General features: G+C 35.0%; 1 protein-coding gene across 2 annotated transcripts; it reads right to left on the minus strand.

The window, feature by feature from the left end:
* Window positions 1-248: 248 nt before the first annotated feature.
* LOC121380418 (S-phase kinase-associated protein 1) lies at window positions 249-13,144 on the minus strand. 2 transcript variants are annotated; one of them, XM_041509225.1, is made up of 6 exons: window positions 13,026-13,120; window positions 11,510-11,562; window positions 9,210-9,306; window positions 6,143-6,357; window positions 4,770-4,910; window positions 249-3,476 (listed from the first exon to the last, which is right to left on the minus strand). In XM_041509225.1, the coding sequence occupies exons 3-6, from the start codon at window positions 9,304-9,306 to the stop codon at window positions 3,441-3,443; spliced, it is 489 nt and encodes a 162-aa protein (XP_041365159.1). In that variant the 5' UTR covers window positions 11,510-11,562; window positions 13,026-13,120; the 3' UTR covers window positions 249-3,440. The 2 variants fall into 2 exon arrangements, with proteins under 2 accessions (XP_041365159.1, XP_041365158.1); XM_041509224.1 differs by lacking the exon at window positions 11,510-11,562 and having other exon boundaries at window positions 13,026-13,144.
* Window positions 13,145-14,048: the final 904 nt, after the last annotated feature.

A 14,048-nucleotide genomic window follows, 5' to 3' on the forward strand; every position in this document is an offset into this window, starting at 1 on the left:
CCTTTTGGTGTTGTGGAGCACTGGCTGGAACAAGAAATAGCACAATGGGTCCACCAATGGAAATTGATCCCAGATCGTGGAGCACCGGCTGGAACGAGAAATAGCCCAGTGGGCCCACCGATGGGAATTGATCCCAGATCGATTGCACATCAGGCGAGCACAGGGATTAGAAGGCAGTAATGCAAGCTATATGTATAAACCGAAATTTAAAACCTTCCACATCCACGTACATAAAACAATAACACGACTAAAACATAAAATAATTTATTAACACACGGCATAGAATTTTACAGACTGAAAGTTACAATGGAAATCATGTATGGTATAAATTACAAGTCGGCACAAATCAATGTTTTAAACAACGCTAAATATCATTGAATAAAGCTGTGATGTTCTTGAAGTAGCAAGAGGTCCTGACATTCATTGTTTGTAACTTGCCGTTTTATTAAAAATCCAGCAGACTGTACCACAGCATACATCTCTTAACCATGTGCAAGGAACTCTTGGAAAGGAATTGGCCAGATGTGGCACAAACTATTAAACAAGAATTCCGCACAATTAAATGTCTTGGATAGCATAAACTGATGTTGAGGACAGGTACATCTCAATGCATATTTAAACAGAACCACCCCCCCCCCCCAAAGAAAAAAAGAAATGAATTAAAATAAAATTCAGTTCTATCTTGATGCATATTTAAAAAGAATTCAAACCAAAAAAAGAGAAAAGAAATTAATTAAATTTAAATTCAGTTAAATTTGCGGAGATTGTTGAAAAATGGAGTTAAATGCAAATGTTACTATTTAAAGTTGACATCATTGCTGGAAATGTAATACCATCTCACTTCTGACAAAAATAACATTGTATTTGAAATATCGGGCAATACAAATGTTATTTCAAATAACTAGATACACATTCTTTCACTTAGAAAACTTACTAAATTTAAAACAAAATCAAACAATATAGAATCTACAATACTGAAAAGCTATAAATTATAATTGGAAATAAAATCCTTACTACTCGACATGACCAAGGGGTCTAGATTATAATAGCCCCACTCCCACAGCTAGTAATATTCAATGTTGGGCTAGTAAATAACTACTATTACCATGCCAAACAGCTAGTGTTTTTAATCTCTATCTCCCTTTAGATAACATATCAGATTATTAACATTGCATTAAGTAAAGTAAGCTAGTGAATTTTTAATCGTGGCTAGTAAATTAAAAAAAAAATCACTGATCCCACGGCTAGTGGATTTTGTAAATATTCTAGAAGCCCTGAGCATAACATATTCCTGATGTTACACACCCTTTATGAAATGTTGCTGTTGGCTAAAATGCCCATTTTTCTTGGAATCGTGTAAACTAGATTCTCGGAACTTTGCGATCTCGCAGTGCAATGCTAAAAGACTTGCAAAGAGGATGCTTTGTTGTCTAGCAGAGCCTAAGACACCGTTGTGAATTCGGCCCCACGGCCCCGTTCCACAAAGTGATCTTAGCTCTAAGATCACCTTAAGTGGATAACTACCGTATGCATTTAAGGTGATCTTAGTGGTAAGATCGCTTCATGAAACGGGGCCCTGGGACCTGTATACAACTTATTGTCTCTCCAATACTTAACGCGCCAAATTTACAAAGCCTATTTTTCTTAAAACACAGGTGTTCAAATGTATGTAGTCGATCAGGTGTCGAGACGAAAACCGGCTCTGTAAATTTAGCCCATTATGTTTATCAATGTCTTAAAAACCAGGTGCTCAAACATAGACGACTTTCAAATCATCGCCTTCTTGCAAATCACTGTGAAGACAATCGGATTCATGCCTCTTTAGTTTACAATATTTCTTCTTTTATGCACACATAATAACTTCTCTGGATGTAACGCTTTCCTCTAGACCAATTTCTGAATATGCTCAGCACAAATGTAGACCAAGAGTAACTTCGAAATGGTTGACCCATTCTCCTACCATTTAAATACAAGCAGTGTTTTAACATACCACACTAAAGACTTGGGGAAAATCCATCAGTGATAAACGACGTGTCTAAATTTTGTCAGGACATTGGTAGTGGAGTGAATTTTAAAACTGAAATCAATACTGTAATTTTCAATAAAATGTTAAAAAAATTGCACATACAAAGTTCCAAGATGCAGGCATGATGACGAGTCTGACCACACACCTTGCAATCTATAAAAGATTTTCAAAGCTATCTTAATGCTATGAAGTTGTAAAATCATTGTAGACTAGGTCACTACAGCAGACACCATAGCTTACGATTTTGTAACACAGCTTTGAAAATATGGGCCGTGATGTTTACCTATAGACAACTGAAACATGCTCTACCATTAAATAATGCAGGTCAAGGTCATTTAGAAGATAACCATATGGAGTTTTTAGATTTGCAGGTGTTATTGTCTATTTGATCTTGCAAATGTCATTTTTGACCGAAGGCCTCAGCCTGAGGTTAAAAATGAAATATTTATGGGCATCAAATAGACAATAACACAGACAATAACACGGCCACAAATCTAAAAACTCCATATGGTTATGTCCATTGTAAACTGAATCATTTTGTTAAAAAATACACCAGGCTACAACCTAACTGTAGACCCGTGAACAGTCGACTTGGCCTGTTCCAATTTGCTAATGACGTCATTAGCTTTCCGGGTGTTATTTTCATTTGATGCCGGAAAAACAATGTAATTAACCAACGACAATACTGAACACACTTGCCATCAGTTTACAATATACTATTGAACCCTCAACTACAATCTCCACATATTTCTCTTGCATTGTATACATCTCAAATGTGCACATTTTACAGTAGTATAGACTTCATCTTGTACATAAATGCATAATTTTTAAAGTTGGATGCCACTCTTCAGTTAACTGCTCAAATTTACTATTGTACCTACTGCCTGGTTGTCAGATTTTGTTCAGGAGACAACTGCAGCTAAACTTTTGCCAGCACAATACCTAACATACGACAATGTTACAGAAACGCACATGGAGTAATAACTATTTATTCGGATACAGCAAGCTAAAGGCAAAGACTTAACGTAACATTTCATAACTTATCATCAATGTAGTATTAGAAAAACAGTCCGCCAACAAACAAAATTTGTGGAATACTTGGACATTAAAACAACCAAGTAGGTGTCGCAAAACGACACACAACATGAGAAAAGGAAAAATAAAACGAAAATTAAACCTACATATGCACTTGAAATAAAACCAGCTCCATCGTTTTCTCTCGGTACCAAAACAACAATCGACAATGTTTGATGTCCCCTGACAAGATACTGACCCGACTACACTGCATCCATATGATAAACTTTGGAACCTGAATCACTCACTCTTATCAGTGCGCATCACAATAAATATGAGCATGTGTACATCTATTTCTAGTATAATCGTACTGTACAAGTCAAATGCCTCTTTCACATGTTTATTTTTCTTCACACCATTCGTTTTCTTTCCGAACCTGAAAGTAAACAAATACAAAATCAATTTCTGACAAAAACCTAAAACCCCATGAGATTTGTTTTATTTAACCATTTGTATCGAAAAGTAAATATAATGTTTTATTGTGGATGATTTAAAAAAAAGAAAAAAGTTTAAAACAAATATTTGTAAAACCTAATAATACTGCAAAATTTTATACCGAGGATAACATTTGTGACCACATTTTATCTGATTTTATGAGTTATAGGCCTTGAAAATAAAATTGATGCAAACAATTCCAAATATTAAATTTTATGGTTGACGAATACTTGGAAAAATTTAATTCTTAACAGCCCAATTAAAAAAATATAGCTTTCACATGACCATTCAAAATTCCAAGGTTGAAACAAACATCCTCTTTAAATATGTTTTTATTTATTAATAACAAGGCTAGTCCGGTAATATTATGCAACTGTTGAAACTGTTGTCTTGCATGGAATGTATTCCTAAAAGGCTTAGAATATCAAGAACATGTTTGTAAAAGCGGTCCCATTCTCAAATCCTACATTAGTGGTATCAAGGCTATCTGACACTCGCCAAGTGTGAATTTTAAACACAACTGTCAAATTTTATTTTAATTTGGCAAAGTAATTTCATGTAATACTGGATATTTTGTTACAAAACAATGATGGATTTCTGCAATTTTTTAACTTTTAAAAGATAATTCGACAAAATGTTCTGCACACCCAGAGGTAGCACTAAGCCTGATGAGAAGAGTTTTGAATGCACAGTTTATGATTACTTATACAGGTAGTACTAAACCAAAATTACTTCCGACTGGATCAAAGTTCGTGGTGCACCAAACTTTTGATAGAGAAGTGAACACCACAAGTCCTGTGATTGGTGAAGAATGTGAGTGTGTTGGTTGTAAAAAAACCCAAAAAGTTTCATCTCGACAACAAATGTATGCAATTTTATTGCATCTAGTACCAGTGTGTCTTGTGCTTGAAGCATGTATTCGGTAAAAAAAAAAGTACTCAAACTTTGTGTGGAATTAGGGTAGTCACAGACGCTACCCGTCATCTCTGAAATGAGCAGCTTCACCCCCAATTTTTTTCTGATTCACCTTAAAGGTGAGGGGTGGTAATATTTATATCCATGGCGTTTATTTTGATTGATACACTGCAGGTAGGAGTTTTACCCACATGTTACTACCGATGTCTATGGGATTTGATTTGGTAGTAATAGTATACACCCTACAGGCAAAAACATGTAATGAAAACTTCAAATGGACTGTCCATTTATTGACACGGCGAAACAATCCAAGTCTCACCTGTTCTTCTTCTGCAGGTGTGAAGTCATTCTTAATATTGAAAGTTTTTCTTATTTCCTCCGGGGACTTTCCTTTGATCATGTTAGCCACAGTCTTGCAGGTGACATCCAGCAAGCCTTTGATGTCAAGGTAATTGGCAGCCTAGGGACAAAAGAACGAATATAAACAAAGTACACCTACATGTATCACTCATATAAAAAAAAGCCCCAACACTTTTAAAATGTTAAAATAAAAAATTTACAACCCCATAAACTAATAAACCAGCAGTATGTCTTCACATTAATTGAATCATACCAGGGCTTCTAGATTATGGTAGCCCCACTCCCACTGAAATTTCAGGTTCGGTATCAGCATTTTGGGACTATTTACCATGGTAACGGTACGCATTCGGGACTGACACCAATATTGAGTGGTATTTTTGGCATTATCAGTTTTAAATGCATGCCCGAATTAATGCTATCCCTCTAATTTCATCTAAATAAAACCACAGCAGGCTGTGATACATGTTAAAACCACAGCAGCCTGTGTCACACGTTAAAACCACAGCAGTCTGTGTCACACGTTAAAACCACAGCAGCCTGTGTCACACGTTAAAACCACAGCAGCCTGTGATATACGTTAAAACCACAGCAGCCTGTGATATACGTTAAAACCACAGCAGCCTGTGATATACGTTAAAACAGCAGCAGCATATGTCACACGTTAAAACCACAGCAGCCTATGATACATGTTAAAACCACAACAGCCTGTGATATACGTTAAAATAGCAGCAGCCTGTGATACGTTAAAACCACATCAGCCTGTGATATACGTTAAAATAGCAGCAGCCTGTGATACATTAAAACCACATCAGTCTGTGATATACGTTAAAACAGCAGCAGCCTGTGATACATTAAAACCACATCAGTCTGTGATATACGTTAAAACAGCAGCAGTCTGTGTCACATGTTAAAACCATAGAAGAGTTGAGCGATATTGAAATTTCAGGTTCGGTATTGGTATTCTTCTGGTGATTTACCTAGATATCAGTAATGTATTTAGTATTCACACAATACTGACACCGATATTGAGCATTATTTTCAGTATGTATACTCAGCTTTAAATGCATGCCCAAGTTAACGCCAACCTGCTAATTTGATCTGACTAAAATTAAATTCCATACACAAGGCCCTCGTTTCATTTATACCCAACCCATTTCATGACATATTATTAGTGCTTTACTAAATGGCGGGAAAACATTTTTCAATACCAAAATTTCAGTATTTTGATATTTGCCTGGTACAGTAAATTGGTACTAATATGATACCGATACCGAACAGTATATACAGTATACCGCCCAGCAGCCTGTGACACGTGATGAAAGCCACTCTCACCAGAATGAGTTCGAAGAGTGTTCCCTGATCGACTTTAAGAAACTCAGCGTCCCATGAGCAGATGTCGTCAGTCCGCTTTTCCTTGTTCTCGTCATCTTCGGGGGGAGGTGGGTCGTCTTTGTGGTACGTGCACCACTGGATAACCTTTTTCAAGATGGCCGCATTCACATTCGGCAAAGGGACAGGCTCCTCTTCATCTTCATCCATACCCAAATCTGAAAGAATTATTTCCAAATTAACAAAGTGTTAAGTATTTACAAATTCAAACTAACATTTCAAATTAACTAATGAATGAATAAAGACTACACTCACTTCATCCCATGGTGCCAGCAAACATTAGATACTGGGCAAGTGAAAATGAAAAAGGGATGAAAATTCATATCAATATACCAATTTTATTGTTCGTGTATGCAAAGAAAACATTTTACAACATATACAGGTAACTTAGTGTGTTAACATTAATTATTAAAACAGCACACATTTAACATTGAAATATGTTTAATATTATTTCAGTAATTATATTAGACTAATACTAGTGATAGAAATAAGCAGAATTTTTCACTAGTCCACCGGACAAATACATCTAGAAATCTACTTGTCCGCCAATACTTTCATTTGTCCAAATAAGTTGTTAGTTTTATTCAAGTGCAAGGACATTAGTTTTGATTCTTCAAAATGAAACTGCATTGAAATTTTTCACTTGTCCACTGGACAACCACTGAGGTACATTTTGCTTGTCCGAGCAGATTTTCACCTGTTAAGACAAACGGACAAGTGCTTACTTCGTACACTGCACCATCCCACAAACAGGGTAGTACATACCAATCTTTGTTACACCATTTGGCTGGAACAAGAAATGGCCCAACAGGCTGACCGATCTTAAATCGGGTTGCACATCTGGCTTTACCATCGGCCTACTCTAATTTTGCTTGTCCGAGCAGATTTTCACTTGTGAGATCAGACAGACAAGTGCTTATTTCAAACACTGAATACAATTTATAAGTAAATACCATCTGATCACTTTACTTCTAAAATGGAGGGTCAAACATCAAACCGAAATATTTTGTTTTTACCTAAGAAAAAAACATAGTTTGAGATTGACATCAGTCCTTGGCTTTTGAAAAACAAAGGCGAGTGAAAAATTGCACACCTCAAAATGATTAGGTGAGTGAAAAATTGCACTCATCAAAATGCTACGGCGAGTGAAAACCAAGCATTATTAATTTATTAAGTAATTGGTACATGTAAATGCAGAGACATATGTTGCAAAAATTAACCAATAAACCAATGTTTTCTTCTACTTTCATGTTGTAGGAATGGAATTATAATTTATTAAAAAGTACAGCTAAACATATATAGGAATAAACTTGTCTTGAATTTCATCATTATGTACAACGAATATGATTATGATAGTTTCTCTTTTTGTCAAAATGTCACACGTTGTGATCTATTACTGTACAAAAATGGACTGTTTCTAATTAATAATAAATTAAATAGGCAAAGAAATTTTTTATCAGATTGGTACCAATCATATATTAAAATCTTGCATGAACGCTACCGTTCTCGTAACATTTTTTTTCTGGTATTATTAAACGGATCTTTCTATCAGCTACATAAAATAAATAGTGGCAATCAATATACAAAATTATTTTGCTTGCGCTGTTTGTTAAGTGCAACATGCGTTATTTTTCAAACTCGCCAGATTGAAATTACGTGCGCTGTACGAGCGCGATCGCACCTTAAAATGCAAGGTCTGTGACATGTATTGATGTAGTAATTTGGCCCAATATGCACGGACACATTAACCCATGTTTTCATCAAATTTGTTTTATAGAGCACTTAAAATTATATCCATGTAACCAGCATATATACATTAATTAATTTAAACAAGAAGAAGTTTGTTTTGTTTAACGACACTACTAAAGCACATTTATTAATTAATCATCAACTAATTGATGTCAAACATTTGATAATTATGACATGGAAACCCACTACATTTTTCCTAATGCAGCAAGTGATCTTTTATATGCACTTTCGCAGACCGGAAAGCACATACTACGGCCTTTGTCCAGTTTTGGAGGACTGGTTGGAACGAGAAAAAACCCAACCAGTTGAATGGATACACCGAGGTCAGGGAACATTTAGTTTTCAAAATCTTGATTAGCAATATTTCTAGTCACATGAAAATTAATTAAAGTACTAATCAAAATTATACCCAGGTGATTTTCCAGTCTTATATATTATTTATGAAAATCCCTGGAATAAAAACCATAAAAATGTGTCAGTATTATTATGACCTGTTATGGTATTCAAATAACCGGTACAAAAAATGACAATAAATGACCTGTTATGATAGAAATATGAGATGTATTTACAATTTTAATGCAAAACATATGTAATTTGAAACGGACTATAATACCCAGGTTGATACTGATTACACCTGACAAGTACTAAGTGTAAGAATACATAGCAGTCCAGCATATTTAATCAAATAACTAAAATAATTATATACATTTGCTAACAACAAAATGACTTGTTTTATCCATATAATCAATGTGCTAATAAATAATTTGTTCAAATCTTATTCTGACAAAGCAGTATACTGAACTTCATTGTATTGGAAAGGACAGGTGTATTATTTCTGCTATCAATATCAACCTGGGTTTTATAGTCCGTTTCAAATTACATATGTTTTGCAGTAAAATTGTAAATGCATCTCATATTTCTATCAATAACAGGTCATTTATAGTCATTTTTTGTACCGGTTATTTGAATACCAGGTCATAATAATACTGACACATTTTTATGGTTTTTATTCCAAAGATTTTCATAAATAATATACAAGACTGGAAAATCACCTGGGTATAATTTTGATTAGTACTTTAGCAACTAAAGTTTAATGTTTTAAAATTGTGTAGCTATCTCTAAAACTTGTGTAGCAAATCGTGACAGGACTCTGAACAAAATGTTCCCTGCCGGTGGTTTGATCCTGCGACGTAAGCACCTCAAGCGAGTACTCAACCGACTGAGCTAAATCCTGTTTGTCTATAGATCATGATAACCTTACCTTCAAGCATGGTTTTGATGGTAACAGACTGCTTTGCAATCTCCACATCCACCTCAAAAATCTCACCATCCGAACTCTGCAACTTTATGTTAGGCATCTGCAAGAAGACAACGACACAAATATATACTCACGGAAATACTTTGTGTGCACCAAATGAATGAATACAAAATTGCATGTACTTGAAATCTGGTCATGAGAATTTCACAAAATGATAGGGTGACCATTCCCTTCAATATTTTAGGTGTTCCATCCATTGCACATGTTATACCGTATTCATGCTTTATGCCACAGTTTGCCGTATGCGCATTTCAGGTCATATGCTCCTGTTTGATATCATTATCCTTACCAATGGACCACAAAATGATTGTATGGCTTCTCATCACTCACAAAATTACTTCGGTTGGTATCTGATCGCCATGAACGTGGCGTCACACCTTTCACAAAATTAATGTCTTCAAGCTGCTGCAGTTTTTCTACATACATGTACAGGTAGTTTTTATTTCTTTTAAAGGGGCATACCGTAGTTTTTAAACACTAACGCATATTTTTGACTATTATAACCATTTTGACAACTTAAATCATACTTTACTTAGATTTTATAGTTTAGATTATCAATTTCCATACATTCGAAGTGTTTTTGGTCATCCTTATGTTAATATCACAAAATGCACTTCTCATATTTTTAAAAATGCATGTGCGTCTGAAAAGTAACAGTTATGGAGTCAAGTTTTAGTCTATTTTTAGAGGGTATTTCACCATCTCAAAGTCACAGACTCATGTTTCACTCAATTTTAACTTTATCCAAACATGTTAAACAGGTTTGTAGATTAACGAAACTTTTGTTGAAACTAGGGTATGTCCCTTTAATGGACTGATTTCAGCTGAGTTTTGCAGGCCTCAAATTTGGCAAATTAGAAGGCAAGGCCAAGGAGAATTTGTGATGGCATTATGGGCACTATCTATATGCACACCAGTGCATGAAACTAAAGTCTGCTCACATCCCAAGTCATTTTGCCCTTATTTTTGCTTTCCCATTTAATTTCCAACTCACTAGACCTCTCAAATTGACACTGAATTATTGGAATGAACAAAAAAGGTTGATTAAAAGTTTGTTTTGTTTAACGACACCACTAGAGCACATTGATTTATTAATCATCGACTATTGGATGTCAAACATTTGGTAATTATGTGATACAGTCTGAGAGGAAACCCGCTACATTTTTCAATTAGTAGCAAGGGATCTTTTATATGCACCATCCCACAGACAGCATAGCACATACCATGGTCTTTGATATACCAGTCATGGTGCACTGGCTGGAACGAGAAATAGCCCAATGGGCCCACCGACGGGGTTTGATCCCAAACCGACCGCTTTACCACTGGACTACATCCCTCCCCTTGATTATTGAAGTCTCAACCACAAGTTAACAAAAGTTCTATTATAAATTACTCTCCTGCCGTATAGAAAACATGTATTAGTTTACCATTATATTTCCCACACATTTTGTGCACACACAAATAGTGAAAAAATCATTACAATAACACAAATTCCACATTTTAAAAAGTGGGTCATTCTAACATTTTAAAGTCTGAACCACACTGTTAACAAATATGATAAATTATTCTCCTAGTACTACCCTTAATTACCAATAGATATTACCTATATTTTGTCAAGACAGAAATTTTGAAAAACCTATTACAATGACACAAATTCCACATATTAGATGATAAACATGTCCCCTATCTCGATTTTGCTAAGAGCTCCTATGACATAAAGCATGTAGTTTTTCGCTGTCTGCCATTTTACTTTTTTTTATGGAATACTCTTCAAGAGGAGTTAAAGCTTCAAAAGTATGTGACCAGTGTTCTCACTGGGTAAAATTTAAAGGAGGGCGGCCACACGGCACCACACCCTTAAAAAAAACCTAAAAGCAAAAAAAAAAAACCCAAACAAACAAAAACGGGGGTGGGGAGGAGCTTGGTTACCATATTGTTGTGTTGGTAGACTTTGTGGAAAAACATACTCCTTATTTTGCCTACAAAAAAATGCACAAAAGTTTATACGAAATACAAGCAGACTCGTCTTGAACCGGACATATTATCGGTCTGACATTCACGGGCAGTTCCGGTTTTGCTGAACCGATCAAAGTTTTAATATTACTATTTTACTAAAGATTTCAAGATATATATACCAATTTTTTATATATCTTGAAATCTTTATTAAAAGATATATATACAATTTTTTTTATATATCTTGAAATCTTTATTAAAATAGTAATATTAAAACTTTGATCGCTTACTTGGCTGGCTAAGGGAGCACGGGCCGTGTCGGCTTATCGCTCTAGGGAAACCCCTGCAAAACAAATAACGATGTTTGTAAAGTGATCCTTTAATGTTGGATAAAAAAAAAAATTTCCATCTTCATCGAATGAATCGATCGCTGTGATAAATATTATCTGGCACCCAAGATAAATGATTTTAATGATAAACACTACCACTTTCATTGTTTTCATAAGCGGTGATATCCCCCCCCTCCCCCCAAATGAAAAGTTTACAATATTTTATAAAGAACTGCTGAATAAACAGAATGACAGGAAGTAAAAATCATCAGTTACAACCAATTATGTCTGCAATTGAGGACAAAATATCGGACGATAGTTAGTGGAAACAAAAGACAGAATGATTGTTCTGATCACGTGACAAATTTGGTGCCAAATAAGTGGGGGGTTTTCAATCGGAGATTGCTGAATCCGTAAAACATTTAAATGTTTTCATTGCTCAACTAAAATATAACTTTTATTGGGTGTATTAAACATACAAATGGATATATACAGAGGGGAAAAATATCCGCCCGGTCCCCCCCTCCCCTAACCCTAACCTTAACCCCAACCCTAACCCTTAACCCCTAACCCTAACTAAAAATAATAATGGATGGGACCGGGCGGATATTATACCAAGGGTGGTACGGATGAAACTCATGCCAATCCGATGGCAAAATGAACTCAAGTTTTTGCCATTCACCTTTTTGATTTTGGGGGATTGGAAGGACCTTTTGTTTTGCTGTCATATATTTAAAATGTAATGGATATTTGTAATCACAAAGGTTTGATGAAGGAGTTAAAAACAGATGTTAACTATCCATAATGATTTAATCAGATTAAGGTTGACGATAGTCACTTTTCACTCTTATTTTGGCTTTGTACACAATAAATATAGCATAGCTTACCATAATTTCACTTCAAATCCATATTTCGTAAAAGGAACAATTTTTTAATCACAAGATTTTCTTCAAAGACATTCAGGTGCATTAGTAATGTTGAAACAAAACATTTTCAATAGCCAATTTTGCATTGGAAAATTTTCAGTATTCTTAAAACGGACTCTTTATGGTTATTGCAAAGTAAGGTCATTGGAATACTGAAGGCTGACGTCATTCAAATCAAACATTTATTTATTGTGTACGAAGCCAAAACAACTTACAACTACAAGGGTCCGAAAAGTGACTTTCGTCGACCGTCACCCTAGTCTAAACAATCATAAATTTTTACAATGAGCACGATTGACAATGCCAATAAAATTAAATTCCTTGAAACAAAACGTTGTTGTCAAAATCAGTCCAGTTGTTTAAAGATTACAGGAGTTCCACACCTATGACTAATTGAAATGTAAAATACTACACGTAACTATGGCTTGTACAAACATGGCGCCATCTTTTGTTGGCATGGAGTTCTCTTTGCGACTTGGCATTGAGAAAGACATTCCAACTGGAAAAATACAACTTAAAAAATCTAATGTACATAATCTATATTTACATACCGTGCTGTGTACAATACAACACTCTGATTAGGTTTTCCACAAAAATATTTCTTACAGTAGCCACTATTATTGACGAACTTAATATAATAAAATGCGCCACCTATAGAAACGGGCAATAACTCTGTTTAAAATAGACGTAAACCATGAGGCTGAAGCTAAAGCCAAAGGTCATTGACATTTATTTAATCGTTGGGCTTCCTAAAAGCACAGTTTTCATGATCTGCAGAATTTATGTTAAACATTTTTTTTCTCAGATTTTTTTATGTTTTCATTTTAAACTCGCGAATTAATTTTTACTAAAAATAATATAAAGTGTGAAATTTTTTTTCTTTCTAAAAAATAATTTTTAAAACGCGAAAAAAAGGTTTTGTTAACGACACCACTAGAGTACAATGATTTATATTAATCATCGGCTATTGGATGTCAAACATTTGGTCATATTAACATATAGTCTTAGAGAGGAAACCCGCTACTTTTTCCATTAATAGCAAGGGATCTTTTATGTGCACCATCCCACAGGGTAGCACATACCACGGCCTTTGATATACCAGTTGTGGTGCATTGGCTGGAGCCTGGAACGAGAAATATCCCAATAGGCTCACCGACGGGGATCGATCCTATACCGACTACACATCAAGCGAACGTTTTACCACTGGACCACGACCCAAAACGCGAAAATACTATCATATAAAACCTTTAAAAAACCCAACAGAACCCCCCAAAAAAACTTTATTATTAAGTAGGCCTACTGAATAGCAAAAGCATAATCAATCCACATAAATGTCAGACAGTCTTAAACAATATAATTAAAAGATGATAGCGAACTTGATAACACTTCCGGATACTTATAGCACCATGTAATGAGTAATGAATTTCGAACATTTATTTTCCCTGGTCAACCTGCAAAACATCTATCCCCAGCCATTGTGCATTAATCCTAAACGAGTAAGTGTCAAAGTGTACATATTTTCACACAGGGGTCTATTGTCCACAGAAGTATTTTATATTCCACTGCGGGACAAA

Source organism: Gigantopelta aegis, chromosome 9, assembly GCF_016097555.1.
Source record: "Gigantopelta aegis isolate Gae_Host chromosome 9, Gae_host_genome, whole genome shotgun sequence".
In the NCBI taxonomy this organism is placed as follows: Eukaryota; Metazoa; Mollusca; class Gastropoda; order Neomphalida; family Peltospiridae; genus Gigantopelta; species Gigantopelta aegis.

Bases quoted from the DNA above. Each gene is read 5' to 3' on its own strand.
- LOC121380418 (XM_041509224.1), bottom strand. From the start codon at position 9,306: ATGCCTAACATAAAGTTGCAGAGTTCGGATGGTGAGATTTTTGAGGTG. The intron at 6,358-9,209 runs GTAAGGTTATCA...TAATTCTTTCAG, and splicing joins CATCAAAACCATGCTTGAAG to ATTTGGGTATGGATGAAGAT. The intron at 4,911-6,142 runs GTGAGAGTGGCT...TTTTGTCCCTAG, and splicing joins CACTCTTCGAACTCATTCTG to GCTGCCAATTACCTTGACAT.